The following is a 14,511-nucleotide window of genomic DNA, read 5'->3' on the forward strand; positions in this document are numbered from 1 at the left end:
TTCATGCCCGGATGATATGGTGGCTCGAGTCTCACAATTTTTGATGAATGCACAGTGTGGCTTTCAACACGGCATTCTGCAGTTGACCGTCTCATTATTTTGCCCACCCATGTCATGAATGGTTTTCTGCAGAAATCCCAGACTGTCGCCGTGTTTTTCAATTTGGAGAAGGCCTATGACACCTGCTAGAGAGCTAGTACCCTCCATACTCTACACATGTGGGGCTTCCGTGGCCACCTACCCTGTTTCCTTCAGACATTTTTAAAAGACTGAGTTTTCGAGGTGCATGAAGGGTCTCCCTTGTTGGACACCTTTATCCAGGAAAATGGTGTGTCTCAGGGTTCCATTCTGAGTGTCATTCTCTTTGCTATCACCATAAACCCTATAATGGCCTGTCTCCCACTGGGCATCTCCGGCTCCCTTTTTTTTGACGATTTTGCCTTCTATTGCAATTCTCTATGAACCTGTCTCACTTAGTGGCATCTTCAGCAATGTCTTGATTGTCTTTACTCCTGGAGCATCGACAATGGCTTTCGCTTTTCCACTGACAAAACTGTCTGTATGAATCCCACGAACGCTGACTGCAAATTTGTATGTCCGTCTGGTTATTTGACCTGTTGTGCTGCCATTCACAAACAGCATTCCAGGAGGTGTTTTCCTACAGGATAACACTTGCTCACATACTGCTGTTGTAAGCCAACATGCTATAGTGTGTCAACATATTGCCTTGGCTTGCTCGATAACCAGCTCTACCTCCAATCGAGCACATATTGGACATCATCTGATGACAGCTTCAACCGATCCACAAACATCATTAACTGTCCTTATATTGGCCAACCAAGTGCAACAGGCATGGAACTCCATCCCACAAACTGACACATGACACGTGTACAACAGCGTACCAGCATTTACATTTATATTTGCAGTGGCTTATCTCACACTCACATTGATCTCTGATCCTGCAACGTTAATCACTTTACATATGTTGTCTCAACAAATATATTCCTGGTATTTCATTACTCTACATTAATTATTTTTTGGCGTTGCAAATTTTTCCGTCAGTGTACCTGGCCTTTCTTTAACCACCCCTGGTGCAATGCAGAATTTTCTTCCCAGTAGCGAGAAAATGCTGTTATTCCAATTTTGAAATCAGATAAATTGCCTCTTCAAACGGACAGCTGTCGTCCAGATTGTTTACTCAGTGTCCTGAAAGTTACTTGAACATATGGTTAGTCGAAGGCTGTATTGTGTCCTTGAATCCCCGGATCTTTTGGCTTCGATCCAGGGTGCTTTTCGCCAAGGGCGCTCTACTGAAGATAATTTAGTCCACTTGAAGTGTGCTATCTGAACAGCTTTTGCTCAGCATCAGTTCCTTGTTGCAGTTTTCATTGACCTGTGTATATATCTTATGATACCACATGGTGCCATAACGTCCTTGCCACCTTAAAGGAGTGGGGCCTCCATGGCCCACTACAGATTTTTATCCAGAACTTTCTTCCATGTCACACTTTTTGGGTACAGGTTGGTGCCTCCTGTAGCATCCCCCCCTGCAGGAGAAGGGGCTTGCACAAGGTTCTGTTTTGAGTGCCGCTCTCCTTTATGCGGCTATCAATGATCTGGCGGCAGCTGCATGACATATGGTGTCCCCATCTTTTTTGTTCGTCCGCGACGGCTATTGCTGGAGGCAGAATGCAGGGAGCAATACACTAAGCACAATCCTGCGCTTTCACTCATAGCATCCATTTTTTGGCTGCCATGACCTACGTTATGCATTTCTGTCATTGTGTTTTTTAGGACTGGTCTTTGATGCCTAGTTGACATGGCTTCCCCGTCTTTGTCAACTAAAGCAGACATGTAGGTCGCACCTGAATGCTCTTCTATGCCTCAGCGACACCGACCGCGGTGTGGTCCACTCTACTTTAATATGGCTGTGCAGTCACACCTAGATTACAGGAATCTCTCATATGACTTTTTATCAGCTTCAGCATTAAGTCTGGATTCGATACACTATTGTGGGGTAAGACTGGTAACAGGTGCCTTTTGACTAGGCAGCAGTTGCACTATTGTGTGTTCTGCACCATCAAAAATTGATGGCAGCTGCTCGCCCATAGTACCCTAACTGTCATCTCCTCTTTCCAGATACGAGATCTACCTCCGAAAATGGCAACACAGGTCTGGGGTTATGATCACCAAGTCTGAGTCTTGGTCCAGCACACAGTTTTAATCTGCCAGGAAGTTTCATATCAGTGCACACTATGCTGCAGAGTGAAAATCTCATTCTAGAAAACTCTTTAACTGGAATTCTCTTTACATATTGGCTATTTTCTTCACATATGTCGGACATGGTCTCATCTGAAAAGTGAAAGCAAGCCTGTAAAAGAAAGGGGGGGTAGTTCTCAATTCTTGAGCAGTGACCCTCTTTTTTTTTCTTTTTCTTTTTTTTAAAAAAAAAAAGATCCTTTGTAATTTGGGTGAGTTTATGTTCAATCCTTGCACCCAATTTACTCTTTCATCTACCTACTTTTTTTCTCGTCAAGCAGAACGATATTTATGCCCGTTGCTTAATACCTGTTTTGTATCACTTACAATGCTGGTATTTATGAATTTTTCTTTGTAGTGAGGTCTTGCCAACAGCAAATTTTCTGGATGAAAAGTTGCTCAATCTGCTCATATACTTTAAAATTTAAAAGTAAATCTAGCAATGCTAGAATGTATACAAAATACTGATATACCCATTTTCAAGTTGTTGTTTAAAGATTCGCGACTTTTAAAACTTATGTAGATTATCTTTTTGATGATAGAACTTTACATAAGAAGTTATTAAGAACATTGCGAATATCACATGACGAACAATTGAATGACTAAAGCAGTGTTATCAACCCTCATTCATTGACACATGTAATAAATTCATCGAGTCAGTGAAGTCCAGAGCTGTTGTAAAAATTTCTGAAATTAAAAGTATATATTACCTAATGAATGTAGTATTTTGGGGTGAAAGAGCACAATAATTATTATTTTTGGAATGTAATAATTCACTATGGCTTCATTTTAATTCTAATAAGTTTCACACTGTAATGAAACAATGTCTAAATGCCTCTCTCTCTCTCTCTCTCTCATTTGTTATAACTTACCGCTGTTATTTTGTATTTGTACTGCAGTCATTACATTAAAATTGGCTATATTGATTCTGCAATTTATACTATTATGTTATTGCTAAGAATTGATTTAAAGAATAAACGTATATATTTATTTGTAAGATTTTGTAAATTTATACCACTGGAACTCTTTCAAAATATTTGATTGGGTAATACTGCCAATAAATACAATGACTTTCTTTCTTCTGTTTATGATTGTAATAGATGTTGGACACTTTGACTCCAAGTATGTTATACAGAAACGCAGTGATTTTTTACAAAAGGCAAAACTATGTGTTCGAAGAATTGTGGAGAGGAGGGTACGTGATGTATTTTAAGTAGGTTATAAAGAGTAACTATAACAACAAAAACAATAAATTATTGATAAAATTATTTAATTGAATAGATAAAAAATCTACTCACCAAGTGGCAGCAGAACATACACATAAAACACTGTTGTGATTGGCAAGCTTTCGGAGCCAGTGACTCCTCCAGATAGAAGCATTGAAGGGGAAGGAAGAAGGGTAATGGAAAAGGCCTGGAGAGTTCCAGGAAAAGGTGTAGATTTTGGGAAAGTCACCCAGAACTGCGGATCAGGCGAAAAATAGAAACGACACATGTCATATACCAGCTATTATGTAAACACTGTTCAGCTTTCTACATCTGCATGACTACCACCAAATTATCAGTTAGGATAAATGGGCATAGGCATAGTGTATATACTGGAAACTCACAATATCCTGTTGCAGAGCACGCTCTACAACATGGCATACGTGACCTCGACACTTGTTTCACCACACATGCCACCTGGATTCTTCTGCCAGACACCAGTTTCTCAGAACTCTGCAGGTGGGAACTAGCACTACAACGTGTCCTTGGCTCTCACTACCCACCTTGCCTTAATTTACGTTAATTTCTCCTGTCTCAGCCTTTCTTCACTGTAATTACTCTTTGCTTCACTCCGTTTTAGCTTTCTACATCTTTCATTGTCTTTCCCGTCTATTTTCACTGCCCCCTCCCACAGCTGTTGTATACAATACGCTTAGCTTCTCACTCTTATTAAGTCATGTACAGTTTTAGTAGTAATCTCTGTCTTGCATATTACCCTGTCTTCCACCTTTAAGCTCTCAGGTTTCCAAATCTTGCCTGATGCAGTCCCCAACAATTAGTCTTTCCTTCTCATCCTGTACGGTAAGTCACCCATGACCCACGGTTCTGGGTAACTTTCTCAAAATCTACCCCTTTTCTTAGACCTCTCCAGTCCTTTTCCTTTACCCTTCTTGCTTCCCCTGCAACCCTTCAGCCTGAAGAAGGAGTCACTGACTCCAAACGCTTCCCTATCACAACAGTCTTTTATGTGTGTGTTCTGCCACTGCTTGGTGAGTAGATTTTTTATCTATCCAATTAAATAATTTTATAAAGAGTATCTGTGTGTGATGTTTTTATTGGTATACAACTTGTTATAAACATAACTTATTTTTACCATTTAATATGTTTCCAGATATTTACCAGTGGTAAAGATGAAATTGGGTTGATTGTACTTGGTTCTGACAAGACACAGACTCCACTTGATTACCCAAATGTGAGTGTGGAATTTCCTCTTGCACTGCCTACATGGCAGATGATATCCATTGTGGAGAAATCTTTACATGAAAGAGAAATAAAAACAGATTGGATAGATGGAGTTGTTGTTGGCATGCAAGTCTTGAAAGATGAGCTAGATTAAGTATTTAAAGCTGTCTGTTTCATGACATTCCTGGAACATGTTCCAGAATGTGTGTTACACAAATCACAGTGACATAGTTGTGACTTTATAAACTTGAATCAATATGTTTTTGTAATGAAAAAGAAACAGAAGGCACAATACCTGCAGAAATAGGAAATTTGTTTGTGTGATTTTACTGTATGAATGTTTTTTACAGTTTTTCAGCTCAATAATTAAGGAGGTATTGATACAAGGCTTTGCCAAAAATCCATCTGTCACCTACAATTCCAGCCCTGTCACTGGCATTCCCTACCCCACAATATGACTGGGCCACCATGAAAGCAGCTACATCATTGTCAAATTCACTGAAACTACTGCATAGCAATTTACTTGAGTATGGCTGCTGTTGTGGTCTTCAGTTTGGTTTAAGCACTGCGTCAATACCTTTTCTTCATAGCACTCGGAGGTCGCGATCTGCGACTGTTTTTACAAATGGCAAGAGAACTTTTCCTCTAGTTGCTTGTTTTTCAGTGAAAGATTCAAATATTTTAGAATGTAGTGCCTTATGTATATCTGTTAGAATAGCCACAAGGTCTGAAAGTTATTTTCAAATGATTGAGCTCTTCTACACAGTATTGAAATTCACAGATTCTTCAAACCTGGTCCACCAATGTCTTACATACTCCTCTTCCTCCATGAATTGTTTCCAGCATTTGGAGATGAAACATTAGGCAGCAAAACGTGCCTTATAACCAAAATCTAATGAACATATAATTAAATTAACCAAAGATGTAATGTTGCACTCTCAGGTAAGACTGATCTTGAATGCAAAGCCAAAGTGGAAATTAAATGTACGCTGCAACATTCATCACACTTTTTGTTATTGAATTTATTCACAGTGCCATAAGGAGAACTGAGTTTATGTGTTTTATAGAGTCAGATACACGCTGTGGCACAGGGTGCTGTCCGTTATTCTCCTGACTATGATGTGCAGGAATGGTAGTCTTCCTTCTTCTTTGGTCTCCATAGTGAATTTGATTTTGTGGCGTGTGGAGTTCACATGTACAAAGAAGTCAAGAAGTTTGTCTCTTCCATGAGGCCAGATGACAAGTGTGTTATTTACATAACAGAAGAAGAAGAAGATGGATTTCCATTTGGATGACATCAGGGCCTCTTCCTCGAAGTGCACCGTAAACATATTCACAATCTCTGGTCAGAGTGGCCTGCCTATTGTGACTCCATCTGTTTGCGGGAGGGGGGTGTGCCACAAGTCAGTGAAGTGGGAAAGCTGACCAAGTAATATGCGTGACGTGTCATACCTCGACCGATATTGAGAACAGAATAAAAAATTCAGAGGCATTACTTTTCAGCACTCCCATGCATATTCTGTATGCAAGACAAGCTTATGGAGCAGGTTTCTCATTCAGAAATTCTATTTCAGTGTTGGTTGTTTACACGAAGACCGTGTTAAGCATAATGGAAGAAGGAGAAATGTTTATCAGCATTCCAGATTTGGCAGTGGCAGGCTCATGGTCTGCTGAGACTCTGGTTTATTGTTTCACTATATTGCTGCTTGCATTGCTCAGAATCTCATTTTGTGCGAACATTGAATTGGTAGGTTCAGATGGGCCATGCTAAATGCCTTGCAGGGCCTCAGTAGTGCCACCCAACTAGCACCTGAGAGGGCAGACAAGTGTTCGCTCATGCGTACATGATCCTGCAGTGAAGTTGTGTACATTTAGTCAGGAAGTGGGCTTGTATACAGTGAGACAAGTATCCACACAGACAATGTGATGGCATCTGGAGCAGCACAGACTGTCAAGCCCTTAATGCAGCTCTAGAGAGAGGTGAACTGACAGCGGTGCAACTAACAACAATGCCAGACACAGGAATGGCACTGTGTCATCGTATCAGATGAGTCTCGGTTCTGCAACATCGTCACAATTGATGTACTTGTGTGTGGAGGCTCTGATGCCAACAGACCTGGCCAGATTGTACCTGTCATTCCCATGCGGGTCCAGCATGTGATGTGATGGTATGGGGTGCAACTGGATACATGTCACAACCTCTGGTTCGCATCGCCAATAATTTGGACAGCAGCCATTGCATTTGTGTTTTGTTAAGGCCTATCGCTGTGCCCTATTTTCAAGGGCTCCATGATGTTATCTTTTAACAAGATAATGCAAGACTACACATCACCTGAGCTGTACTGAGCTACCTCGATACAGAGAGTGTTCCACTGTTGCCATATCCAGCATTTTCTTCAAATCTGTCAAGTGTGGAGAACGTCTGTTCACAGAATGCCAAGAGATGGGTATGCCACCAGTCGCCAGCCACCAGTCGCCAACCACTACAGTTGATGAACTCTGACATATGACATACAGTTGAGTAGCATGAATTAATGTACCCATGGCTGTAATCCAACCTCGATTTGATATCCAGTGTGATGAGAGCTGTTCTGCTGTTCCAGTTTCAATACTGAAATTCATATATTATTTTTATGCTATCCTTACCAGATTGGACTGTGGTGTCATACAGCATAAAATATCTTACAACGTGTTGAATCAGTGATGAGAAGTGTAGAACAGCCAGCAGGGGAAAGATGTTGGCAATGAGACAGCTTTTATGTAGAACAGCAGTACAGTGTTTTACAGTGCATAATACTTCCACTGATTGAGAACAAAATGTGCAGTTTGCTGTCATCCATTTTCACAAACATAGCCTTGAAAAATAATGTTGACATTACTGTGCATTTCACTCTGAGGCATATTGCACTCTGAGAATGTTCATCGAATTCAGTTACTTTGTATTATATTTCAGTAACAGTGACATAATAGCAAATTGGACTGTATGAGTTTTTATTGATTTTTTTTCCAGAGACACACTACCATTTCTTCAGATTTATTTAATTTGGGTATAAATCCTTTCCAGCATATATGCTGTACACAAAATGTTGAACATAAAATATAGCTATCTGCTGATTTAACATCTTGCTGAGTATACCAGTACAATGTTCTGTTGTAACACATAGTTCAATGTATTTTACACACTTATAAACTTATTTATACAGTTATAGTAATTTATACCATTACATTAATGTTGTACCTTAATGTTCTGGAAGATGATATTATAAGGAACCTCATACTTTTCCTGGATGATAGAGTTGTCTATAATGAATTATTGCCTGAAAAAGATCTGCACAAATTTGAGTCAGATCATAACATTTCAAATTGGTCCAAAGATAGGCAACTGAGTTTAAGTTTTCAGAAATGTAAATTGGAGCACATCACAAAACAAATAAAAGACAGTATTGTATGACTACATTATCAAATAATCACAGTTTTAACTGGTCAACTCATACAAATATCTGGATGAAATGAAATGGTGACATAGACTCACTTGTAGGCAAAGCAGAATGCAGACTTCAATTCGTTGGTAAGATACTGGAAAATGCAATCAGTCTATAGAGGACATTGCTTACAAAATACTTGTGTGGCCCATTCTAGAATATTGCTTAAGTATGACCCATAACAAATAAGGCTAATGGCAGACATTGAATGTATACAAAATAGTGTAGCGTGATTGATCATAGATTTATTTGATGCTTGGGAGAGCATCAAGAAGCTACTAAAAATTGGAAATGCCAGACAAGTGAAGATAGATGCCAAATATATGACAAAACCCAACTTATGAAATTTCAGGGACCTGTATTAAGCGAGGTATTTGGGGATTATACAATAACCACATATGTATCACTCCTATAGGGACCATGAAGGCAAGATTAATTACAGCATGCACAGAACCATTTAAAGAATCATTCTTCCCACACTCCACATGAGCATTGAATGGGGAAAAACCATAATAGGTGGTACAACAATGTACTGTGTCGGACAAACCCACAGTGGTTTATACAGTGTGCATGGAGACATGGAATCAGTTGACAGTAGCTGGGTAATGGTTCATATTGATTCCCATTTCCCTGTTGCAGTAGGTGATCTTATGCCTCTAATTATTTTTTCATTGCTATCTTAACTTGCATTCTTCAATTCAGTTTATTAACCCTTCTTATCTCTTTGTATTAGGGCAAATGTACAGTTAACTTTTAAGGAATTTGTATTTTCAATTTATCAACTGGAGTTTTGTTTCATATGCAACAGCAATGTTACAAATTATTTGTTTCAGTTTGTTTAGAATAATTTGCTGTTTCACAGGTGCCTTAAAGAAAATAAAAGATCTCGAAAGTGTCTTAATGACAACCGATGGCCTCATATTGACAAGACAGCTGGTTGCCTTGCAGAGGGCAGGGCTTGACGGTCTGAACATCAGCTTAGACACCCTGCAGTCCCAACGCTACGACCAGATCACGAGGAGGAAAGGCTGGGAGCGTGTCATGGCTGGCATAGATCTAGCCTTGCAACTTGAATACGACCCTGTGAAGGTATTACTAGTGCAGCTGTCATCGCATGCAGACTTTCATAAGCAAAAGATATAAATCTGTTGTTAAGAATATCAATACAAGAATCACCATTTTAAAGCAGTACGCCCTCACCCTCGCCCCCATCCCTGCTCCCACCCTCACCCCTGTCTCCACACTGCAGCTGTAAGTGAAGGAAGGTATATTAAGACAGAAGAAGTAAATTTTAGCTGACGATGCTAACAGTTTCGTAGTTTATACAACATAAAAAGTATGCCTTGCAAGTTTACCAATTAAATGTCTTATATTTTCCTCCAAAGAGAGTCTTATGAGACTCAAGATCTTTATAGTTTCTCTTTTTTTCTTTTGTGTCTTTAGTTTAAAGTAAGTTTCCTCTATTGTGGTGTTGTTTTGAAAAAAATACTCAATTGTTTGGAAAAATTATTCTTAATTCTATAGTCACACTTTTGTTGTGTCTAAGTACTACTGGTTTCAGTAGCAAGTACCAGCATCAGTTCATCTTATTATCAAAAATTTCTTTGCAAAATAAAAGATGACCACTGTGGCCGAGCGGTTCTAGGCACTTCAATCCGGAACCGTGCTGCTGCTATGGTCGCGGGTTCGAATCCTGCCTCAGGCAGAGATGTCCTTAGGTTAGTTAGGTTTAAGTAGTTCTAAGTCTGGGGGACTGATGACCTCAGATGTTAAGTCCCATAGTGCTTAGAGCCATTTGAACCATTTTGCAAAATAAAAAGCTTCTGTACAACTGCAAACTAGACATACCATTTTCAGGGTGCAGTTCACATCTATTGAAAGCACAACAGTGACCTTTACTTTTAGTAGATAAGACACCTACTGGGGTAAGTGACTTGATGAATGCACACAAGAAGTTGTCATTTATTCCACATGTAGCTGCCATGCAGAATCATATTTTGTATTAGTTTGTCCTTACTCTTCTAAAAGGTTAAACCTTGTCTCTGCAGCCACAGCTTCCTCTCTTCAGCAGTTGTCTTCATCTCCATGTGTGAAGAAAATCCCATTCATTGATCATATTGTTTAAGTAGGATGTTCTCAGTCATCCCCTTGTTTTCTTACCTACGATCTTGCCTTCAGAAATGTTTTTTAAAAGATTATCATCTCCAGTTAAGTGTCCAGTGTATTTTGCTTTGCTCTGGCCTATAACTTTCAGTGGTTCTTTCTTCTCTCCTATTTCCTTTAATTTTTCTGTCAATGCAGCTAGTTCTTGTACTTCTCCTCCAGAACCACATTTCAACAGGTTTGAGGTGAGCTTCCTTTGGCTTTTCTAATGTACAGATTTTGCATCTGTGTGTCAGAACACTCCACACAAAGGTCTTTACAAATATTTTCTTAATGTGGGAGCTGATATGTTTATTCAGTTGCAGCTTCTTCTTATTTTGGAAGGAACTCTTCACCTGTGCTATTCTTTTCTTGAATGCCTTGAAATATTGGTTGTTTTCTTGCAAAATGCTACTGAGATAGTGAATTTCAGTTCCTTTCTTGAGTTGCTCATTGCCTGTTCTTGTGTCAGTCCTACCTCCACCTCCTTTCTTGTCTGTAGCCATAACTTTTGTCTTCTTTGTATTCATTTTTAGCTTTAGTTTTACCATTTCTTGATTTAAGGCCTGAAACATTTTATTTAGTTCCTACTCTGATTTACTATTGCGATGTCGTCAATCTGCAGTGTATATGCATGCAATTAAGTCTCCATATCGACATCATGCTCCAAAAACCACCTAACTGTGTGTGGCAGGGGGTACGTCTCATGCTACCAACTGATCCCCTCTGCCTTGTTCCATTTGTGAACAGTGCTTCGGAAGAATGACTGTCAGTACGCTTCTGTATTATCTCTAACTTCTCAAATTTCCTTCTCGTGATCATTTCGTGAATTGTATATGAGAGAAACTATTATGTTGTCAGACTCTTCTCGGAAACTACTCTCTCGAAATTTGGGTAGTAAATCTTTCCGTGATGCACAACTGCTCTCTTATGGCATCTACCACTGGAGTTGCTGAGCATCTCTGTAATGATCTCACAGTGACTAAATGATCCTGTGACAAAACACTCCGCACTTCATTGGATCTTCTTTCTCTCTTCTGTCAGTTGTACTGGGTAAGGACACAGGGGTAATTTACATTCACTTAAGATTCTTCCTGTGAATCTTAGTCTGGCATCTGCTTTTCTATTGCTGTCTTATGTGGTCATTCCACTTTAAGTTTGCTCTGGATAGTTACTTCTAGATATTTTATGGTAGATTCTGTTTCCAGCAATTTGTCATTAATAGTGTAGTTGTACAGTATTGGATTTCTTTTCCTGTGTGTGTGTGTGTGTGTGATATGTTACATTTATTTATGTGCAGGGTCAACTGCCAGAGCCTGCATCATTCACCAATCCTCTGCAGGTCATTGTGCAAATTGATGCTGTCTTCTGTTGTTGATACTTTCTTATGGACAAGTGTAATACCTGTGAACGATATTAAGGAGCCTCTGACACTTTCTACTGGATCATTTATATACATTGTAAATGTAATGGTCCTATCACATTTCCTTGGAGTATTCCAGAAATTACCTTTTGATTCTTGTCATCTTTTCTTTGTTGTTGTTATCACTTCCTTGATGAACATATTAAGGAAGTAAGGTGATAGAAGGCGCCCTTCTCTCACTGCCCTTCTGGTTTTCCTTCTTTCATATCCGGTTCAGTACTCTGACTTTTGTATATACTCAAAATTAATCATCTGTCCTTCCACTTTGGACATTACTTTAAGGAATGATGATATAATGGTAATCTGTTTATTAAACAATATTTTAATGATACACGATGCTTTCTGATCATATAGTGGCTTGATGATGGAATTTGATACTGAAATTAGTAATCATTAGACAAAATAAAAGTGAAGCTATAATAAAAGAAAGTAATATTTTGGATCATGTCAGTTGTTGTTCCAAACAACAGCACATCAGGAATAGGTTCAAATTGCTCTGAGCACTATGCAACTTAACTTTGAGGTCATCAGTCACCTAGAACTTAGAACTAATTAAACCTAACTAACCTAAGGACATCACACACATCCATGCCCGAGGCAGGATTCGAACCTGCGAACGTAGCGGTCACTCGGCTCCAGACTGTAGCGCCTAGAACTGCACGGCCACTCCGGCTGTCCAGGAATAGGTACTAAATTATTTGTCCGCTGATGACCTCACAGCTTAGAACACTAAAACACAAATGTTAATTGTTTGTTATGTGCCCTGGTAGAGTGTACAACTGTTTACAGTTCACGATTGGTTGTTGGAGATTGGGCGTTACTCACATAGTGTATTTGGTGCACAGTGCAGAAAAAGGCAGTGTCCAGAAAAGTAAACAAGTGTAAAGGCAAAAGTTTCATGACAGGATGTTGTGTCACCATACTTGGAAGACAATTATAGCCAAAGACAGAAATTTAAAAGAAACTGGCTCATTTGAGCTGCGGAGACCTAGTCGAGGAATCTCAGTAGATAATTGTTAGCACAGTAGAATTTATAAAGAGACAATGTCAGTTCGTGTGAGGGAAGGTTGATTGGTAAGTACCTATCAGCTTTCTCATAAAACTCACAATTTGAAGAATACACATCAAGGAAAAGGCAGAAGTCCAACAGTGTCAAATCTAGACAATAATATCGATCATCCAACAGTTTTGCAAAATCCCCAGTTGTACTTACTTTACTTACTTACTACTAACTTACTCAGATTTGCTGTGTACCATACAAGGAACTGCTTTCAACTAGTTCACTCGATCAGCTGCCAAGTTCTCACCTTCCTCCAAGTTTGTGTCCGTGCATTGAAGATTCATTGCAAAAGTTCCAGGTGTTAAAAGGTCTTCCTGTACATCTGTATCTGTCCATTGATTTCAACAACAGTGGCGATTTTGGGATTCTTCCACCTTACATGCGTAGAACATAACCTGCAATCTTCAGTCTTCTTTCAACAATAATTTTGTGCAGGCTGTGTAGACCTCGTATTCTCAGCACTTCATCGTTTGTAACTTGGTTGGGTTAACATCTTCAGAATTCATCTCTAGCATTGTTGGTGAAAAATATGGAGACTGTGTGCTGATTTTACTGACATTTTCCAAGTCTCACACATATAAACGATAAAGGAGTACAGTCAAAGCTTTGTTGACATATTACAGACCTAATTGCCATATGGACTGATTTTCCAGTTCTGCTGGTGATTTCTGTATCTGTGACCTCATTATTACATATAAAGCTACCGAGATATGGCATCTGTCAACATCTTGTAGTATCTTCTATTGCAATGTAATCGGGGAAGAGACGAGTAATTTCCACTTACTTTGCACATTCTGTTTGCCTTATCTCTATTAATTTTTAGCCCTACACAATAGGGCATTTAATGAGAAAGCAGATAAAAATTAACTTGATGCCTTCAAAGGAGATGGTCTCTACTAAGTCTCTACTCCTTCAAGTCTGACTATGTAAGTGTAGACCAGAGATGGTTTGAATTCAGAGAAATAGTATCGACATCAATTAAGAGATATATACCAAATAAATTGAAAGGATACAAAATAAATTAAAAGGGTGGTGCACAAAATATGTCAAAACTCAGCTGCAGAAGCAATGAAAAAAAGCATGTCAAAATTTAAAAGAATGCAAAATCTCCAAGATTAGCGATGTTTTACTGAAGCTCGAAACTTAGGGTGGGTTTCAGTGCAAGATGTGTTTAATAGTTCCCATAGTGAAACTTCGTTTTGAAATCTGGAAGAAAATCCAAAGAGGTTCTGGTTGCATGTATAGTACACCAATGGCAAGACACAACCAATACCTTCACTGCGCAATAGCTGTGGTAATGTTACTGATGACAGTGCTACTAAAGCAGGGTTACTAAACACGGATTTCTGAAATTTCTTCACCAAAGACAACAAAGTAAATATTGCAGTATTCAAATCAAGAACAACTGCAACTGTGAGTAACTTAGTAGTAGCTCTCCTCAGTGTCATAAACCATTTATGTTTCTTTCAGAGAATGTTGATACAATAGCTCCATTAGAAATCATATATAGCTGCTCATTTGATAAAGATCCATACCTAGAGACTGAAAAGTTGCTCAGGTCACACCAATGCTCAAGAAAGAAAAGAGGAGTAATCTACTAAATAACAGACTCATATCACTAATGTTGATTTGCATTAGGATTTTGGAACATAAATTGTGTTTGAATATTATGAATTATCTCAAAGATAATGATTCATT

The 14,511-nt window shown here is 39.0% G+C and overlaps 1 protein-coding gene across 1 annotated transcript in view; it reads left to right on the forward strand.

The window, feature by feature from the left end:
* Positions 1-14,511, forward strand: part of LOC126471395 (molybdenum cofactor biosynthesis protein 1-like) — an 86,998-nt gene that overhangs the window by 15,446 nt on the left and 57,041 nt on the right. Inside the window, exons 2-3 of the mRNA XM_050099520.1 lie at positions 4,636-4,828; positions 9,051-9,277. Coding sequence (XP_049955477.1) covers positions 4,636-4,828; positions 9,051-9,277 — 420 coding nt within the window. The remainder of the gene's footprint in view (positions 1-4,635; positions 4,829-9,050; positions 9,278-14,511) is intronic.

Source organism: Schistocerca serialis, chromosome 3, assembly GCF_023864345.2.
Source record: "Schistocerca serialis cubense isolate TAMUIC-IGC-003099 chromosome 3, iqSchSeri2.2, whole genome shotgun sequence".
NCBI classification, from domain to species: domain Eukaryota; kingdom Metazoa; phylum Arthropoda; class Insecta; order Orthoptera; family Acrididae; genus Schistocerca; species Schistocerca serialis.